A 19,828-nucleotide genomic window follows, 5' to 3' on the forward strand; every position below is an offset into this window, starting at 1 on the left:
AGACCAAAACTGAACACAATATTCCAGGTGAGGCCTCACCAAGGTCCTGTACAACTGCAGTAAGACCTCCCTGCTCCGATACTCAAATCTCCTAGCTATGAAGGCCAACATACCATTTGCCTTCTTCATCACCTGCTGTACCTGAATGCCAACTTTCAATGACTGATGAACCATGACACCCAGGTCTCGTTGCACCTCCCCTTTTCCTAATCTGCTGCCATTCAGATAATATTCTATCTTCGCGTTTTTGCCCCCAAAGTGGATAACCTCACATTTATCCACATTATACCATATCTGCCATGCATTTGCCCATTCACCTAATCTGTCCAAGTCACCCTGCAGCCTCTTAGCATCCCCCTATATAGTTGCTTTGGAGGCAGTTCAGAGAAGGTTCACTAGGTTGATTCCGGGGATGAGGGGGTTGACGTATGAGGAAAGGTTGAGTAGGTTGGGCCTCTGCACATTGGAATTCAGAAGAATGAGAGGTGATCTTATCGAAACATATAAGATTATGAGGGGGTTTGACAAGGTGACTGCAGAGAGGATGTTTCCACTGATTGGGGAGACTAGAACTAGAGGGTATGATCTTAGAATAAGGGGCCGCCCATTTAAAACAGAGACGAGGAGAAAGTTCTTCTCTGAAGGTTGCAAATCTGTGGAATTCGCTGCCTCAGAGAGCTGTGGAAGCTGGGACATTAAATAAATTTAAGACAGAAATAGACAGTTTCTTAAACGACAAGGGGATAAGGGCATATGGGGAGCGGGTGGGGAAGTGGAGCAGAGTCCATGATCAGATCAGCCATGATCTTCTTGAATGGCGGAGCAGGCTTGAAAGACCGTATGGCCTACTCTTGTTCCTATTTTTTATGTTCTTACAAAGATTTAGCATAATTTCCTTGCTTTAGTACTCTCGGCCTCTATTTATAAAGCCAAGGTCCCATATTTTTTTTCATAAACAGCCTTCTCAACTTGCCCTGACACTTGCAAAGATTGGTGTTTGTGAACCCCAGGTCTCTTTGTTCCTGCACCCCCTTTAAAATTGTATTAATTTTTATTGCTTCATTCTTCCTTCCAAAATGCATCACTTCACATTTCTCTGCATTAATTTTCATCGGCCTTGTGTCTACCCATTTCAGTAGTTTTTGTCCTCCTGAAGTCTATATTTGATGGGACAGTGTAGAAGAAGCTTTACTTTGTGTCTGACTCATTCTGTACTTGTCCTGGAAGTGTTTGATGGGGCAGTATAGAGGGATATTTGCTCTGTACCTAACCTGTGCTGTACCTGCCCTGGGAGCGTTTGATGGCACAGTGTAGAGACACCTTTACTCTGTATCTAAACTGTGCTGCACCTTACTGGGAGTGCTTGATGAGACAGCATAGAGAGAGCTTTACTCTGTATCTAACCCATGCAGTAACTGCCCTGGGAGTGTTTGATGGGTCAGTTTAGCGAGACCGTTACTCTGTATCTAATCCATGCTGCAGGACCGTGTCTACACCAATACACCCAAAACTAATGCTATTCTAACAGATATACCTAATAATTTGTACAGATGTAGCATTAACCCTTTCATTTATGCTCTTATGCCTCTATTTATAAAACCGTTTATTTTAACAACTTCTTCAATTTCTTCTCCCACCATCTGATCCCGTGTATTTTTTTTCTGCTACCCAATCCTTTAATTGTTTTACCATTTAGTATATCATTCTCTGCTTATTCTTCCTCCCAAAATGCATCATCCCACATTTCTCTGCATTAAATTTCATTTAGTATCCAGTTGATCTTTCTTAAAGTATATGTTTGATTTGTGTCAGCTGTGGCTCAGTGTGTAGCAAGCACTCTTGGCTCTGAGTCAGAAGGTTGTGGGTTCAAGTCACAAAAATCTAGGCTGACGCACCAGTGCAGTACTGAGGGAGGTGTCTTTTGGATGAGACGTTAAATCGAGGCCCCGTCTGCTCTCTCAGGTGGACGTAAAAGATTCCATGGTACTATTTCGAAGAAGAGCAGGGGAATTATTCCTTGTGTCCTGGTGAATATTTCCCTCAACATAAAAACAGATTATCTGGTCATTATCACATTGCTGTTTGTGGGAGCTTGCTGTATGCAAATTGGCTGCTGCGTTTCCCACATTACAACAGTGACTACACTCCGAAAGTACTTAATTGGCTGTAAAGCACTTGGAGACGTACGGTGGTCGTGAAAGCAGCTATATAAATGCAAGTCTTTCTTTCTCGCAGCAGTATTGGTGGAGACAAACAGTTTTAAATCCTGTAAATGTCTGACCATCTAATATAGTTATGAGATATATATTTTAGTGTCCTGTGTTCCAATATATCTTCGAGATATTTGAATGTTATATCCAAGTTTGACTTTGTTCCAGTCAATTGTCAGTGTTGAGGCATCAGGACTTCAGTCTCAGTGGTACAAACTATGTAAAACTACATAGAGAGTTAGTGCAGAAGTGCCCTTGCTTTCGATATTTAGAGGAGAATAATAAAGTTTGTAATTGTTCTAAATCTACTTTGTTTTTAATACTCTGCAGTTACCATGTTGTATAAACCATATTGAACAGATTCGATGATCCATGAATCAATGATACATTGACATTTATTGATATCGCACTGAGACTACTACTCCGTTTAATATATGTGTCTTGTAATTTATTGTCCAAGCCTCTGTCTGGTCGGGCATTTATTCAGCCACGTACTGAACTGAGTAAATGAAATATTTCAGTGATGCTCCGTTCATTCCCTGGCCATGCTACATTTACTGAGATATTGGACAGGTAAAGACAAACTCTAGATGATAGAGAATGGGAGCTTGCTTATGGGTGTGGTCTATGGCGCTCAAGCCATTTGGTTTAAAATCGCAATCGTACATGGCCGGTACCGGAATGTCAGGGTAGTGAGCGCTCCTGCATTCACTTGCTTGATTGTGTCTTTTTCTCTCAGTTTCACCGCGGCTTCTCAGGAAAGCACGACGTGCAAGAATCAGCTCAGTGAGCCTGACTCCCACGCCGGGAGGAGAGGCAGACGCATACCTTCCTTCCTTACAGACAGAGTTATGGAGCTGGGGACGGGGCAAAGAAGGCCAGCTGGGTCACGGCGACGTCCTGCCCAGGTACTACTAGTTTTATAGATAATGTACGCTTTCTTTCTACCTTGTTGCCTCGTCAAAGATGATATTTCAGGCCCTCTGATGGTTCAATAAGAAAGAATAGAGAGCCGCATATCTTGGACTAATGATCTAGAGATTGGAGTTCAAATCCCAACATGGCAACTGTGGAATTAAAATTCAGTTAATTAAAATAACAATCTGGAATAAAAAGCTAGTATCAGTAATGGTAACCATGGGCCCAAGTTTCGAGCCGCGCCTAGAACGGCGCAGTCCCGACCTGGACGCCCGTTTTTCGTGCCACAAAGTGCGCCTAAAAAAACCCTCCAGATTCTCCACCTCCCTGCAGATCTTCTGGCCCTCGGCGCAGCGCAGCAGGAGCTGTAGGGGGCAGAGCTAGGGGGCAGAGCTAGGTCCCTGCGCTGAAAACAGTGCCGGGACCTCTGCACATGCGCGCTACAGTGGGCGCGCAAGTGCAGTAGCTCCAGGCGCCCAAAACTGTGTGGGAGGGGCCTGAAGCACGCAGCCCCTAGCCATGGCCCAATGGCCTCACTGGGGCTGCGTGAATAAGGCTCCTCCCACGGCCAGCTCCTGCTTCCTCCCGACTCGACTCCCACTTCCCGCCTCCGGACCCGACCCGACTCCTGCTCTCCCCCCCCCCCGCCCCCCCCCCCACCCCCCACCTCCTCCGGACCCATCCCCCGCCCCCCCCCCCGGACTGGATCAGACCTGACCTCACTCTCCCACCCTCCCCCCGACCCGAACCGAACTGACCTCCCTCCCACCACCCCCCGACCCGACCTAACGCCACCTACCTGTAAATCTGGTGCTGGGGACGGGCCCTGCCCAAAGTCTCGGGCCCGGCCCGTTCAGCCTCCCTTCCCCCTCTCCTTTCACCCCCCCATCTCCTCCACCCCCCCCCCCATCTCCTCCCCCCCCATCTACTCCAATCCCCCCCCCATCTACTCCAATCCCCCCCCCATCTACTCCAATCCCCCCCCCATCTACTCCTCCCCCCCCCATCTCCTCCCCCCCCCATCTCCTCCCCCCCCCATTTCCTTCCCCCCATCTCCTTTCTCCCCCCCCCATCTCCTTTCTCTCCCCCATCTCCTTTCTCTCCCCCATCTCCTTTCTCTCCCCCATCTCCTTTCTCTCCCCCATCTCCTTTCTCTCCCCCATCTCCTTTCTCTCCCCCATCTCCTTTCTCTCCCCCATCTCCTTTCTCCTCCCCCATCTCCTTTCTCTCCCCCATCTCCTTTCTCTCCCCCATCTCCTTCTCTCCCCCATCTCCTTTCTCTCCCCCATCTCCTTTCTCCCCCCCATCTCCTTTCTCCCCCCCATCTCCTTTCTCCCCCCCATCTCCTTTCTCCCCCCATCTCCTTTCTCCCCCCCCCCTATCTCCTTTCTCCCCCCCCCCCATCTCCTTTCTCCCCCTCCCCATCTCCTTTCTCCCCTCCCCATCTCCTTTCTCCCCCTCCCCATCTCCTTTCTCCCCCTCCCCATCTCCTTTCTCCCCTCCCCATCTCCTTTCCCCCCTCCCCATCTCCTTTCTCCCCCTCCCCATCTCCTTTCTCCCCCTCCCCATCTCCTTTCTCCCCCTCCCCATCTCCTTTCTCCCCCTCCCCATCTCCTTTCTCCCCCTCCCCATCTCCTTTCTCTCCCCCTCCCCATCTCCTTTCTCCCCCCTCCCCATCTCCTTTCTCCCCCTCCCCATCTCCTTTCTCCCCCCTCCCCATCTCCTTTCTCCCCCCTCCCCATCTCCTTTCTCCCCCCTCCCCATCTCCTTTCTCCCCCCTCCCCATCTCCTTTCTCCCCCCTCCCCATCTCCTTTCTCCCCCCTCCCCATCTCCTTTCTCCCCCCTCCCCATCTCCTTTCTCCCCCCTCCCCATCTCCTTTCTCCCCCCTCCCCATCTCCTTTCTCCCCCCTCCCCATCTCCTTTCTCCCCCCTCCCCATCTCCTTTCTCCCCCCTCCCCATCTCCTTTCTCCCCCCTCCCCATCTCCTTTCTCCCCCTCCCCATCTCCTTTCTCCCCCCTCCCCATCTCTCTCCCTCTCCCCATCTCCTTTCTCCATCTCCTTTCTCCCCCTCCCCATCTCCTTTCTCCCCCTCCCCATCTCCTTTCTCCCCCCTCCCCATCTCCTTTCTCCCCCCTCCCCATCTCCTTTCTCCCCCTCCCCATCTCCTTTCTCCCCCCTCCCCATCTCCTTTCTCCCCCCTCCCCTTCTCTCCCCTCCCCCCTCCCCATCCCTCCCCCATCCCCCCTCCCCATCCCTCCCCCTCCCCCCCTCCCCATCCCTCCCCCTCCCCCTTCTCCCCCCTCCCCCATCCCTCCCCCTTCTCCCCCATCCCCCATCCCTCCCCCTTCTCCCCCCTCCCCCATCCCTCCCCCTTCTCCCCCATCCCCCATCCCACCCCCTTCTCCCCCATCCCACCCCCTTCTCCCCCATCCCACCCCCTTCTCCCCCATCCCACCCCCTTCTCCCCCATCCCACCCCCTTCTCCCCCATCCCACCCCCTTCTCCCCCATCCCACCCCCTTCTCCCCCATCCCACCCCCTTCTCCCCCATCCCACCCCCTTCTCCCCCATCCCACCCCCTTCTCCCCCATCCCACCCCCTTCTCCCCCATCCCACCCCCTTCTCCCCCATCCCACCCCCTTCTCCCCCATCCCACCCCCTTCTCCCCCATCCCACCCCCTTCTCCCCCATCCCACCCCCTTCTCCCCCATCCCACCCCCTTCTCCCCCATCCCACCCCCTTCTCCCCCATCCCACCCCCTTCTCCCCCATCCCTCCCCCTTCTCCCCCATCCCTCCCCCTTCTCCCCCATCCCTCCCCCTTCTCTCCCTCTGCTCCCCCCCTCTCTCCCTCTACCCCCCTCCTCCCCCTCCCCTCGCTGTCAGAAACACAGACACTGACAGACAGAGAATGAGAGACACACACAGACAGACAGAGAGATAGAGACACTGACAGAGACACACTGGGGGGGTGGGGGGCGGTGGGGGGGGGGGGGGCATCCCACCCGGTGCTGCAGTCGGTAAGTAGAAAATGTTTTATTTATCGATTTTAAAAAAAAAATTATTTCTTATTAATTTTTTTTGATTGATTTATTGGTTGATTTATTGATGTATTTATTATTTATTATTGATGATGGCTCTTTATTTGTAAAACTGAAGTGTTTAATGTTTGTAAACTTCCCTTTAAACCCCGCCCCCCCCATTCCCTACGCCTGATTTGTAACCTACGCCTGATTTTCTAAAGTGTAGACAAGGTTTTTTCGAGCGTACAAAAATCTTCACTTACTCCATTCTAAGTTAGTTTGGAGTAAGTTTTCACTGCCGAAACTTTGAAAATAGGCGTAAGTGGCCGGACACGCCCCCTTTTGAAAAAAAAATTTTGTTCCAAAGTGAAACTGTTCTAACTGACTAGAACTGGAGCAAACTAAATGACGAGAATTCCGATTTCTAAGATACTCCGTTCTACACCAGTTGCTCCTAAAAATCAGGAGCAAATCATGTGGAAACTTGGGGCCCATGAAACTATCGGATTGTCATAATGTCCTTTAGGAGAGGAAATCTGCCATCCTTACCTAGTCTGGCTTATGTGACTGCAGACCCACAGCAATATGTTTGACTTTCAAATGCCCTCTGAAATGACCTAGCAAGCCATTCAGTTGTAAACAACCGCTGCAAGAAACAAGAACAAAAAAACCGGACGGACCACCCGGCATCGACCTCGGCTACAGGCACAACAACGGCACACCCAGCCCAGTCGACCCTGCAAAGTCCTCCTCACCAATATCTGGGGACTTGTGCCAAAATTAGGAGAGCTGTCCCACAGACTACACAAGCAACAGCCTGATAGTCATACTCACAGAATCATACCTTTCAGCCAATGTCCCAAACTCCTCCATCACCATCCCTGGGTATGTCCTTTTCCACGGGCAGGACAAACCTACCAGGGATGGCGGCACAGTGGTTTACAGTCTGGAGGGAGTGGCCCTGGGAGTCTTCAATATTGACTCTGGACCCCATGCTTCAAGTCAAGCATGGGCAAGGAAACCACCTGCTGATTACCTCCTACTGCCCTCCCTCAGCTGATGAATCACTACTCCATGTTGAACATCACTTGGAAGAAGCACTAAAAGTAGCAAGGGCACAGAACGTACTCTGGGTGGGGGACTTCATTGTCCATCACCAAGAGTGGCTCGGTTGCACCACTACTGACCGAGCCCTGAAGAATATAACTGCCTGCGACATGTGGTGAGTGTATCAACACAAGGTTAAAAACCTACTTGACTTTGTCCTCACCAATCTGCCTGTCGCAAATGCATCTGTCCATGACAGCAGTGATCACCACACATTCATTGTGGAGACAAAGTCCCGTCTTAACACTGAAGACACCCTCCATTGTGTTGTGTGGCACTGCCACCGTACTAAATGAGATAGATTCAGAACAGATCCAGCAGCTCAAAACTGGGCATCCATGAGGCATTGTGGGCCATCAGCAGCAGCAGAATTATATTCCACCACAATCTGTAACCTCATGGCCTGGCATATCCCTCCCTCTACCATTACCATTAAGTCAGGGGACCAACCCTGGTTGAATGAGTAGTGCAGAAGAGCATGCCAGGAGCAGCACCAGGCATACCTAAAAAGGTGGTGCCAATTTGGGGAAGCTGCAACACAGGACTACATGCATGCTAAGCAGCGGAAGTAGCATGCTATAGCCTGGGCTGAGCGATCCCACAATCAACAGATCAGATCAAAGTTCTGCAGTCCTGCCACATCCAATCGTGAATGGTGGTGGACCATTAAACATCTAATGGGAGGAGGAGACTCCAGGAATATCCCCAGACTCCTCCATCAGCATCCCTGGGTATATCCTGTACCACCAGCAGGACTGACCCACCAGGGATGGTGGCATAGTGGTATACAGTCGGGAGGGAGTGGACCTGGGAGTCTTCAATATTGACTCCGGACACCATGAAGTCTCATGGCTTCAGGTCAAGCATGGGCATGGAAACCTCCTGCTTATTACCACCTACCGCCCTCCCTCAGCTGATGAATCAGTACTCCTCCATGCCCAGCACGAGAGTACAAAAGACAAGGCTGAAGTGTTTGCAAGCATCTTCAGCCAGAAGTGCTGAGTGGTTGATCCATCTTGGCCTCTTCCCGAGGTCCCCAGCATTACCGAAGCCATCCTTCAGCTAATTCGATTCACTCCACATGATATCAAAAATGGCCGTGTGCACTGGATACAGCAAAGGCTATGGGCTCCAACAACATTCCGGCTGTCATGCTGAAGACTTGTGCTCCAGAACTAGCTACGTCTCTAGCAAAGCTGTTCCAGTTCAGCTCTAGCCAAGCTGTTCTAACGCTGACATCTATCCGATAATGTGGGAAAACTGCCCAGGTATGTCCCATCCACAAAAAACAGGACAAATCTAATCTGGCCAATTACCGCCCCATCAGTCTATTTTCAATCATCAGCAAAGTGATGAAAGGTCTCGTCGACAGTGCTATCAAATGGCACTTACTCGCCAATAACCTGTTCATCGATGCCCAGTTTGGGATCCGCCAGGATTACTCGGCTCCAGACCTCATTATACAGCCTTGGTCCAAACGTGGACAAAAGAGCTGAATTCCAGAGGCGAGGTGAGTACCTGCCTTTGACAACAAGGCAGCATTTAACTAAGTGTGGCATCAAGGAACCTCAGTAAAACGGATGCCTATGGGAATCAGTGGGAAAACTCTCCACTGGCTGGAGTCATATCTAGTACAAAGGAAAATGGTTGTGGTGGTTGGAGGTCAATCATCACCGCCACAGGACATCGCTGCTGGAGTTCCTCAGGGCAATGTTCTAGGCCCAACCATCTTCAGCTGCTTCATCAATGACCTTCCCTCCAAAGGTTGTGGGTGACACTGACAAGGCCACAATTAGCACCAATCATGTGAATTATCTAGAAATTGCAACATGGGAAGAGCTTGTTCGGCCCCACCAGTCCCTGTTGGTGTATACCCTCCACCCAACCAGTAATCTTAATCTCACGTGCTCATCCTGTTCCCATATTCTTTTAATCCTCTTTCCCTCAACCACCCATCTAGCCTTTTCTTAAATGTTGAAAAGTTTCATCTCCAATCACTAACTCATTCCACATCCTCACAATGCTGTGTAAAAAAAAAAAGGTTTCTTCTGCTTATCTCCATCTCCTCCAGCCCTATAATCCTGAGATCTCTGCGTTCTGCCAATTCTCGCCTCTTGAGCGTCCCCAATTTTAATTGCTCCACTACAGGCTTTTGGTCATCTGCCCAAATATCTTCTTACATGGCTCGGTGTCAAATTTTGTCTGATAACGCTCCTGTGAAGCGCCTTGAGATGTTTTACTACATTAAAGGTGCTAAATAATTGGCTGTTGTTGTTGCTCTCCATCCTAAATCTCTCAATTTAATCTTGCATCTATGTCCCCTCATTCTAGACCCCTCAGTCACAGGGGTCTGTTTCTATCTACTCTGTCTCATCTCTTCATAATTTTATACACCTCTATCAAACCATCCTAGAATCTCCACTATTCTAACAGAAACAGTCCCAAATGAAGGTTTCATTGGGCCTTCAGTGATCATTTTACTACTGAGTGGCTTGCTTAAAATGAATTGAAGATGTGGACAAGAGTCAGACTGGGTCAGGGTGGTAGCTGCCCTTTCCTGAAGTGACCCAGCTGGGCTTTTGCAACCTGAGGAACATTGACTGTGCCTGAGGAAGGCAGTGATAGTGCCATTTTCACTTGTTGAATTCTGTGTTTGGAGAGCTGACCCTGTTGTTTCTTTGCTGTTTTTTTCCCACCACTCCTGTAGGTGCTGCTTCCTTGCTGAGGTACAGGTGCATGGGCATTGCCCATTCTTGGTGCTCAAACCGACACAGTTGGCAGCACAGTCAATCCTGCTCCTGTCCTCACCAGGCAATCCCACCAAGGTCACCAGTCAATCCCACCAAGGTCACCGGCTACTGCTCAGGAGCTGTGATTCCAATGGTGGCCTCTAGCGCATCCTGATTTTAATCGCCCCACCATTGGTGGTCTTGCCATTAGCTGTGAAAGCCCTAAGCTATGGAATTCCCTCCCTAAACCTCTCCACCTCTCTTTCCTCTTTCAAGATGCCCCTTAAACCTACTTCTTTGACCAAGCTTTTAGTCATTGCCCCAATATCTTATGTGGCTTGGTGTTAAATTTTGTCAGATAATGCTCCTGTGACGATTTACTGCATTAAAGTCACTATATAAATGCAAGTTATTTATTGATTGAATTTTTTCCCCACACTCCCTAACCCCGGGGCACCCTGGCCAGTTATAAAGTCTCAACAACAGCCCCATCTGAGATCAGCTCAAGCAGCTCAGACCAAGGACGAGATCAATGTTCACTCTAAGGTGTGTGAGTACGCAGACATGCATCGACCGGGAGATCCCGCGCAAGCCGCTCACCAGCTCTTGATGCTGGAGAAGATACCGCGCATCCACAGCTGCGCGGCAAATTTAAAGGGACCGTGCATAAAAACAACAATGAGAGGGATCATTGGATGGGACCTGGGATCATCTGGCATGTATGGCTTTACGATGCATTGAGTGGAGCCTTCAGTCACTGGGCTTTCAGAGTACCTCTAAACGCTGAGCACAATGTTGGGTGAGATTGGCGTTGTAAGAATCAAACAGGCTGAACAATGTTTACTCTCATGCAGTGACAAAGTTCTCATCCTGTCTCTAGGCTTCAACCCCTGTGCATCAAGAGTCTGAGCAGTAAGGAAGTGGTCCAGGTGGCCGCTGGTGCATATCACTCACTGGCATTAACCGCTAGGTCACAGGTAAGACCCATACCAACTTGCTCCACTGTTTCACAGTGTGTGTCCGATCTGTAGGAGAGCCAGGGAGTGTCTTTTCTGAGCATACTAAAGAGAACAAAAGCAAACTGAGACAGGACTGGCCCTCCTGCACAAACATGAGATGTATGTGAGGGGATGGAGCGTCAGAGCCGGGGAGTGAGGGGCTGGAGCCAGGGATAAGGCAGATGGGGCTGGGGCATGCGCAGACGAGGCCGGGGGTAGGGGTGGGCAGGCAGACGGTGCAGTGAGTTTTCAATGCCCTTCCACTGTTGGTCTTGAGAGCAGATGTCCTGAGTGCAGAAATACTTGTGATTGAGCACTAATTAGGTGCGATACCTCACTTACATTACAGAGCCATGTCGCTTTCTGGTGACGGTGCCTTGGTTATATCCTGGGTGAATTTAGTAACAATGTTTGCCTGCGTATGTGAGAGATTTGTTGGAGGAAGGCATTTCAATTGCCTCTAGAAAGTTGTTCTATGAAGGTTCAGGATTGGTTCGTATCCCATGTATTTAGGTATAAGTATATAAAGGCTAAAACTAATATCTGTTGTCCCCAATTTTCATCCTACAGGTCTATTCATGGGGCAGGAACACCTATGGACAACTTGGCCATGCAGAGTCACCCACTGTCATGCCTCGCCTAGCCAAGGTACAGCTCACTAAGTGTTCACACAACTTTAAAATATGAACCCACATTTAAAAACTCACTTACAAAGGCCTGCACAGAAACTGCTAACATAGATAAAGCGCCCCCCCCTCCCGACTTTTGAGGACCAACTGGCCCAGTACATTAGACACTGAGCCACAGAGACCACAAAGGCCCACTTATAAATCTCAGTCTGTGCTGAGTTAGCTGATCTCGGCAGGGCCTCAGTGCCCCTGGACAAGGGAGGGGAAAACTCAGCCAGGGTTCCCTCTCCTCAGTGCTAGAAAGTTCAAGTGTGTTCATGTCAGGTGGGAAGAGGACCAGGCTTAGCTGCTGCCCAAAATCAAACAACCTGCCAGCATTGATCGTCTCGCTCACAAACAAGGAACAGCTAACCAGCTAATTTAGTGACAGCAGCTGGCATCTCAACTCCTTCAGGAGAAAAATGGAGAACATTGAGAAGGAACAGACTTTTTGATGCTGTAAGTTGGGCTGGTAAGTCCCAGAGAGTTTAAAAGGGCTCGAGGCAAATAAATAGCCAGGGGAAAATGTTTATTCTCGAGTACAAAGTGAGATTCTGGAGGAGATTTGAGGCATGGATGGTCATTATGAAGGAGTTGAACACAGGAGTGGTATCAGTTGATTAGAAACAAGTTAATGGAGTGCTCCTTTTCAATTGCCAACCCATTGGTATCGGGTTAACCTCATGGATTATCACTTCCTCAAACAATCAAAGTGGACAATGGTTAGTTTCGACTTTCAAAAAACAAAGGTCCTCATGAAAGGCTGTTAGTTAAATTCAAAGTTGTGGGTGTAAGGGTTAACTTTGGGAATGTCACGAGCTCCAGAGGCTTCCTCAGTCTTTGATTGGAAACATAAACTAGCATGCTCGCCTTGGCAAGAAGGTTGTGCGTTCAAACTCCACTCCAGAAATACTGGTGTGAGACTGGAGGCACATATAGATCAGACTGGGTAAGGATGGCACGTTTCCTTCTCTGAAGGACAGCAGTGAACCAGTTAGGTTTTTAGTGACAATCCAAAAGCTTTATGGTCACTGGTACCAGCTTTTTATTTCCAGCTTTTAAAAAAAAATAAACTGAATTTAAATTTGAACTCACATATTCTCTGTTATTCGTCCAAGCCTCTGGATTACTAGCGCAGTAACAACCACTACACTATCATACTCTATTATAAAGAATAGAAAGAAAGAACTTGTATTTGTATAGTGCCTTTAAATAATCTAAACACATCTCTAAGTGCTTCACAATGAACTACTTTTGAAGTGTTTTATGAAGGGAATCAACAGCCAGTTTGTGCACAGCAAGGTCCCACAAATAGCAGTGTGATAAATGACCAGATAATCTGTTTTTCGCGATGTTGGTTGAGGGTTAAATATTAGCCAGGACACTGGGAGAACTTCCCTGCTCTTTGAATAGTGCTGTGGGATTTGTTACGTCCACCTGAAAGGGCAGACGGGACTTCAGTTTAACATCACATCTGAAAGATGGCACTCCCTCAGTACTGCACTGAAGTGTCAGCCTATACTCTGGGTTCAAGTCTCTAGTAAGGGGCTTGAACCTATAACCTTTTGACTCAGATGGAAAGCTACCAACTGAGCCACGGCTGACAAGAGAAGTAACCTGAGCCTACTCCTGGCGTCAGCTGTCAAAACCTGAAAGGGCGCTGGCCTCAGTGACTTTCATCTCCCATCAGTGCCAAATGATCTAAGCCTGCATCCAGTCTCTCACTCGGCCCCACTCGTCCATCACCTCTCCCCTCGTTGATTTGCACTGGCTCCGTCTCCAAACAGACTGAATTAAAAATGCTTGTGCTCATCTACAAATCAATCCATGGTCTTGCCCACCCGACCTCTGAACCTTTTCCAGCACTCGTTCTCTTCCGACTCTGGCTTTCTGTGCATCCCTTGCTCCCTACTTTCCTTCATTGGTGGAGCCTTCAGTTACCTTGGCTCGACACTCTGCAACTCCCCCGCCACAACCCCTCGGCCTCTATACCTCACTCCACAACTTTTAAATCCTCCTCAAAACACCTTTTACTCACCAAGCTTTTGGTCACCTTTCCCAACTCTGCCACAAACGCCTGCTACTTTTCTCCTGTCTTTCACCGTGGGAGGTTTTTCAAGGTTAAATCAGCAGCAGTTATTGTTGTTGTCCTTGGAACTGCACACCCAACAAGAGTCAGCACCTTCAGGAGAGGGGAGGAGGAGGAAAACATTATAGTAAGTTTACAGAGGTTTATTGTCTGGATACAGAAATCACAGCCATTTAAAAGAATTAACTGACTCTTTGATTATTTATTTCTGTATAAGTCGTGGCACCTGACACCCAAATGCTTTTCTGGTGCAGATCCCAGAGGGTGTTCGTGTGTGGGACGTGGCGGCAGGACAGGAACATTCCCTTTTTTTGGCTGATGGGGAATTTTTCCAGCCCAACGTGTATTACAGTGGACAACAGGTGTTGCAAGAGGCCGGGAACACTGACCGTGGTCATACCTACACCCAGCAACCAGTGCTTCATTCAGTCTGTAGTAAGGCAAGTGAAGCTCACGATGTTCTTTATTATTCAGTGGGATATAAATGGTGAACCAAGAATAGTCACACAAAGAGCATAAATTTAAACCAAATCTTAAAGGTCGGGCTGGGTGAGCGGGATCAACTGCCTTGGGCCAAATCGGTTTCTCATCCTTGACTTTATGTTCTTAACAAAAGTTGTATCATTTTCAGATAAATTACATATTTTGTTTGAATGCTTTTACCCCAAATCTTCAAATACCATGGGATACAAGTGACAAATGAGGATGTTAAAAGTAATAATGGAAGTCAGGGGGAACTTTCTCACTCGAACGGTGATATGGAGTTGCGGAGTAGGTTATCAAGGAAGGTAGTTGACGTTGATGGCTTGAGAATAAAGGGTAGCTCTGAAATAGGAGGTATCAGACGGGGGAAATGCGAGATGAATTTGGAGTGCATATGCGTCAATACATGGAGAATGGTATATAAAGTTGGTGAGCTTCAGGGAACATGTAGCCATCCGGGATTGTGATATAGTGGGTGGGGGGGTGGGGGTGGGATGAGCGGGCATTTAATATTCCTGGCTCCAAAATATTTAGGAAAGATAAGGAAGGGAAAATGAAGGAAAGGGTAGCAGTATTGATCAAAGATACTGTTACAGCACCAGAAGGGATGATGTACTCGATGGTTCAAAGACAGAATCTATGTGGTTAGAATTAAGGAACAATAGAGGGAGGGAGGAGCTTCTAGACTGCTGGTCATATAGTTTGGGGCACAAATAGTGGGATGGAGATTGAGGAGCAAATTTTCTGGAAAATTACCGAAAGATGCAAGAACTTTAGAGTAGTGATAATGGGGAACTTCAATTATCTTAATTATGGGCTCCATTTTCCCCAGTTATCTGTGCTGATTTTTTGGCGTACACTTTTTTTGAGTAAATAAAAATCTCCCAAGTTTCCTCAAAGTTTCTGCGCCAGCGTGATTTTTTTTAGGTTAAGATTTTTTTGCGTCATAGGGGGTGTAACCGGATGTCTGTGCCAGTTTTTCCAGATTTAAGCAAGTTTGGCCAACTTACATTGTCCCAATAAACCTTCTGGGCACTTAAGAAAAATCAGTGCCCATTACAAAACCGCCGCAGAAAGACGCCATTGTTTTTAGCCGAAGTTTTGGAGGGAGTGAAGAAGGCAGAGAATATGCATCATAAATCTTAATTTTTTTTTGAGTCAAAAGGGAGAAATTGGAAGTCTAATGCAATTCTTGAATTTTTTCAAACACAGGGGGTTTGGCTTCAAAAGCAGCCCAGGGGTGGAGGGCACTGGTGGGTGGAGGGCACTGGTGGGTGGAGGGCACTGGTGGGTGGAGGGCACTGGTGGGTGGAAGCTGAGCCCCGAGCCAGTGTCCGGGCAAGGGAGCAATTCTGCCAGCCGACCCTTGAGCCTGATGACAAGACGTTCGGTGGTGGGGTGGTACTTTGAAAAAAATCAAAAATTCAAGAATTGCATTGCACTTTGTTGCCCCAAATGTCTTCATTGAATGCCTAGCTTCCTGTTCTAAGCAAGCCTATCGCGCATGCGCAGACCAGGGTGTGGTCCAAACTAGGGCGTCCACCTTGGAGAGAGAGATGAAAGAAGAGGTTGGAGTGCTTTGTCCTGTTATTTTGAGGTTGCCATACCTCGTGCAAGCCGCATGTTGGTGCTGCGGAGGATGAAGATTGATTAGGCAGCATCACCTGAGGAACCTCAGGAACATGTGGAATGATGGGCAGGAGGCCTTAACCACATTGGGTATATCGAGACAGGCGTTTATACCTGCAACTGAGTGAGGCAGACTGTGTGAGAAGGCTGCGCTTCCGCAAAGTTGTAACCGAGATCTGAGAGTTAGTAAAAGCAGACCTGCACCTGAGAAGCGTCAGGAGGACGGCTTTGTCAGTTGAAGTGAAGGTTACAGCTGCACTTTCATTTTATGCATCCGGATCATTCCTGGCCACAACTGGGGATGTGTGCACCATTTCTCAACATGCAACACATATCTGCATTCGGCAGGTGACTGCTGCACCATATGCCCGGAGGAATGACTGCATAAAGTTCCCCATGACCACCCAGGCAATGCATGACAGGGCTGTGGGCTTCTCCAGGATTTCTGGCTTCCCCAAGGTACAGGGCTGCATTAATTGTACCCACATCACTTTGCGAGCACCTTGACGATTCAGAGATGTACAGGAACAGAAATGCTTCCACTCCATGAACATGCAGCTCGTCTGTGACGACATGCATCGCATCATGGCAGTTGCTGCAAGATACCCTGCGAACACCCATGATGCTTTCATCCTACGCAAGAGCGCCATATCTGCCATGTTTCAGCAGCAGCCAGAAGGGCAGAGCTGGCTGCTGGGGGACAGGGTATGGCCTCGCCACCTGGCTCATGATGCCCCCACGCGTAACCCGGACGGAAGCGGAGCGGGAATACAACATGTTGCACATTGCGACGCGCAGCATAATAGAGGACCATTGAAACATAGAAAATAGGTGCAGGAGTAGGCCGTTCGGCCCTTCGAGCCTGCACCACCATTCAATATGATCATGGCTGATCATTCACCGAAGTACCCCTTTCCTGCTTTCTCTCCATACCCCTTGATCCCTTTAGACGCAAGGGCCACATCTAACTCCCTTTTGAATATATCTAATGAACTGGCCTCAACAACTTTCTGTGGTACAGAATTCCACAGGCTCACAATTCTCTGAGTGAAGAAGTTTCTCCTCATCTCGGTCCTAAATGGCTTATCCTTTACCTTTAGACTGTGACCCCTGATTCTGGACTTCCCCAACATCGGGAACATTCTTCCTGCATCTAACCTGTCCAATCCCGTCAGAATTTTATATGTTTCCCCTCTCATCCTTCTAAACTCCAGTGAATACAGGCCCAGTTGATCCAGTCTTTCTTCATATGTCAGTCCTGCCATCCTGGACATCAGTCTGGTGAACCTTCACTGCACTCCCTCAATAGCAAGAATGTCCTTCCTCAGATTAGGAGACCAAAACTGTACACAATATTCAATGTATGGCCTCACCAAGGCCCTGTACAACTGCAGCAAGACCTCCCTGCTCCTATACTCAAATCCTCTCAGTATGAAGGCCAACATACTGTCATGCAGGATCCTTGGTTTTATAAATAGAGGCATAGCGTACAAAAGCAAGGCAGTTATGCTAAACTGTTATAAAACACGGATTAAGCCCCAGATGGAGTATTGTGCTGTAGGGTGTTTGTTTTTACACTCTACATTTGATTCATAGACCTCGGGAATTATAGAAAAAGAATAACACGTGGCACAAAATTTAGGCTTAACCCAGTTGTCAGTTTTATTAAGCAAAAACTAACTAAAAACTACAGAACTAGACTTCTGAGAGAATTGACTGAAGACATACAATCACCGTCCAGTTCGTAGCTGTAATCGTGGATTGTAGGTCCGTGGTCGTTGGTTCTTTGACTGGTTGTTTCCTCTTCAGTTCTGTTCCTTCTGTGTTCATTCCATACTTCGCTTGAGCTGCTTCTAGCTCACATATTTATATCCACGTTATGAATAATTTCCGATAATGTGTATGGATCGATACGTTGTTGGTGGTGATCTTGTTTGACTGACTGCAATGATGGATCTGGATGTCCCCAATTTGCGCACGGAGCCTACAAGGCAAAAGATAACTCATCTTAATTACTCGTTCTCCAAAAATGTACACCTGGTGGGGTCCCTTGGGTTGTTCTGGTAAGTTTCCATAGGAGATTTGTTTTTCCCCCTCTTGCCCAATCAGTTCAGGGCCTCTTCAGTTAGTTTATGAAATGTAACATCGTAGACAGTCCCTCGGAATCGAGGAAGACTTGCTTCCACTCCCAAAGTGAGTTCTTTGATGGCTGAATAGTCCCATACGCGAGCCTCAGACCCGGTTACAGGTGGGACAGACATTCATCGAGGGAAGGGGTCGGTGGTTTGCCGCGCGCTCCTTCCACTGCCTGCACTTGGCCTCTTCATGCTCTTTGCGTTGGGACTCGAAGAGCTCGACGCCCTCCCGGATGTACTTTCTCCACCTCGGGCGGTCTTCGGCCAGGGTCTCCCAGGTGTCAGTGGTGATGTCGCACTTTACCAGGGAGGCTTTGAGGGTGTCTTATAACGTTTCCACTGTCCTCCTTTGGCTCGTTTACCCTGAAGGAGCTCCGCATAAAGCTTTTGCTTAGGGAGTCTCGTATCTGGCATGTGAACTATGTGGCCTGCCCAGCGAAGCTGATCGAGTGTGGTCAGTGCTTCAATACTGCGGAGGTTAGCCTGGTCGAGGACACGAATGTTGGTGCGCCTGTCCTCCCAGGGAATTTGCAGGATCTTGCGGGGACATCATTGGTGATATATCTCCAGCAACTTGAGGTGCCTTCTATACATCGTCCATGCCTCAGATCCATACAGGAGGATGGGTATTACTACAGCCCTGTAGACCATGAGCTTGGTGGCAGATTTGAGGGCCTAGTATTCAAACACTTTTCCTCAGACGGCTGAAGGCTGCATTGGCGCACTGGAGGCGATGTTGAATCTCCACATCAATGTCTGCCTTTGTTGATAAGAGGCTCCCGAGGTATGGGAAATGGTCCGCGTTGTCCAGGGCCGCACCGTGGATCTTGATGATTGTAGGGTAGTGCTGAGCGGCGGCGACAGGCTGGTGGAGGACCTTTGTCTTATGGATGTTAAGTGTAAGGCCCATGCTTTCATATGCCTCAGTGAATACATTGACTATATCCTCGAGTTCAGCCTCTGAATGTGCGCAGACGCAGGCGTCGTCCGCATACTGCAGCTCAACGACAGAGGTTGGGGTGATCTTGGACCTGGCCTGGAGGCGTCTTAAGTTAAACAGCTTCCCACTGGTTCTGTAGTTTAGTTCCACTCCAGCGGGGAGCTTGTTGATTGTGAGGTGGAACATGGCGGTGAGAAAGATTGAGAAGAGGGTTGGAGCGATGACGCAGCCCTGTTTGACCCCGGTCCGGACGTGGATTGGGTCTGTAATGGATCCGTTGGTAAGGATCACGGCCTGCATGTCATCGTGATGCAGGCGAAGAATGTTGACAAACTTTTGGGGGCATCCGAAACCAAGGACGACGCTCCATTGACCCTCACGGTTGACAGTGTCAAAGACCTTTGTAAGATCGAAAAAGGCCATGTATAAGGGCTGGCGCTGCTCCCTGCATTCTTCCTGCAACTATCGCGCTGCAAAGATCATGTCTGTTGTGCCCCGTCGGGGATGAAATCTGTATTGTGATTCCGGGAGGAGCTCCTCAGCCACAGGGAGAAGACGATTGAGGAGATCTCTAGCAACAACTTTCCCAGTGGCTGATAGCAGGAAGATTCCCCTGTCGTTGCCGCAGTCGGACTTGTCCCCTTTTTAAAAATGGTCACAATCACTGCATCTCTGAGATCTCCCGGCATGCTCTCCTCCCTCCAGATGAGCGAGATGTAGTCATATATCCACGCCAACAGCGCCTCTCCGCCATACTTTAGCGCCTCAGCAGGGATTCCATCTGCACCCGTAGCCTTGTTATTCTTGAGCTGTTTTATGGCTTTGCCTACCTCATGCAACGTTGGAGTTTCACTGAGTTGGTGGCGGGTCGCATGCTGCGGGATGGAGTCAAGAACACT

At 48.8% G+C, this 19,828-nt stretch overlaps 1 protein-coding gene across 8 annotated transcripts in view; it reads left to right on the forward strand.

The window, feature by feature from the left end:
* The window catches only part of als2b (alsin Rho guanine nucleotide exchange factor ALS2 b), a 191,049-nt gene that overhangs the window by 38,162 nt on the left and 133,059 nt on the right, over positions 1-19,828 (forward strand). For all 8 annotated transcript variants that reach the window (XM_070876070.1, XM_070876068.1, XM_070876069.1 and 5 more), the window contains 4 exons: positions 2,950-3,118; positions 10,868-10,964; positions 11,556-11,633; positions 13,997-14,182. In XM_070876070.1, the coding sequence (XP_070732171.1) occupies positions 2,950-3,118; positions 10,868-10,964; positions 11,556-11,633; positions 13,997-14,182 (530 nt within the window). The remainder of the gene's footprint in view (positions 1-2,949; positions 3,119-10,867; positions 10,965-11,555; positions 11,634-13,996; positions 14,183-19,828) is intronic.

Source organism: Pristiophorus japonicus, chromosome 3, assembly GCF_044704955.1.
Source record: "Pristiophorus japonicus isolate sPriJap1 chromosome 3, sPriJap1.hap1, whole genome shotgun sequence".
NCBI classification, from domain to species: domain Eukaryota; kingdom Metazoa; phylum Chordata; class Chondrichthyes; family Pristiophoridae; genus Pristiophorus; species Pristiophorus japonicus.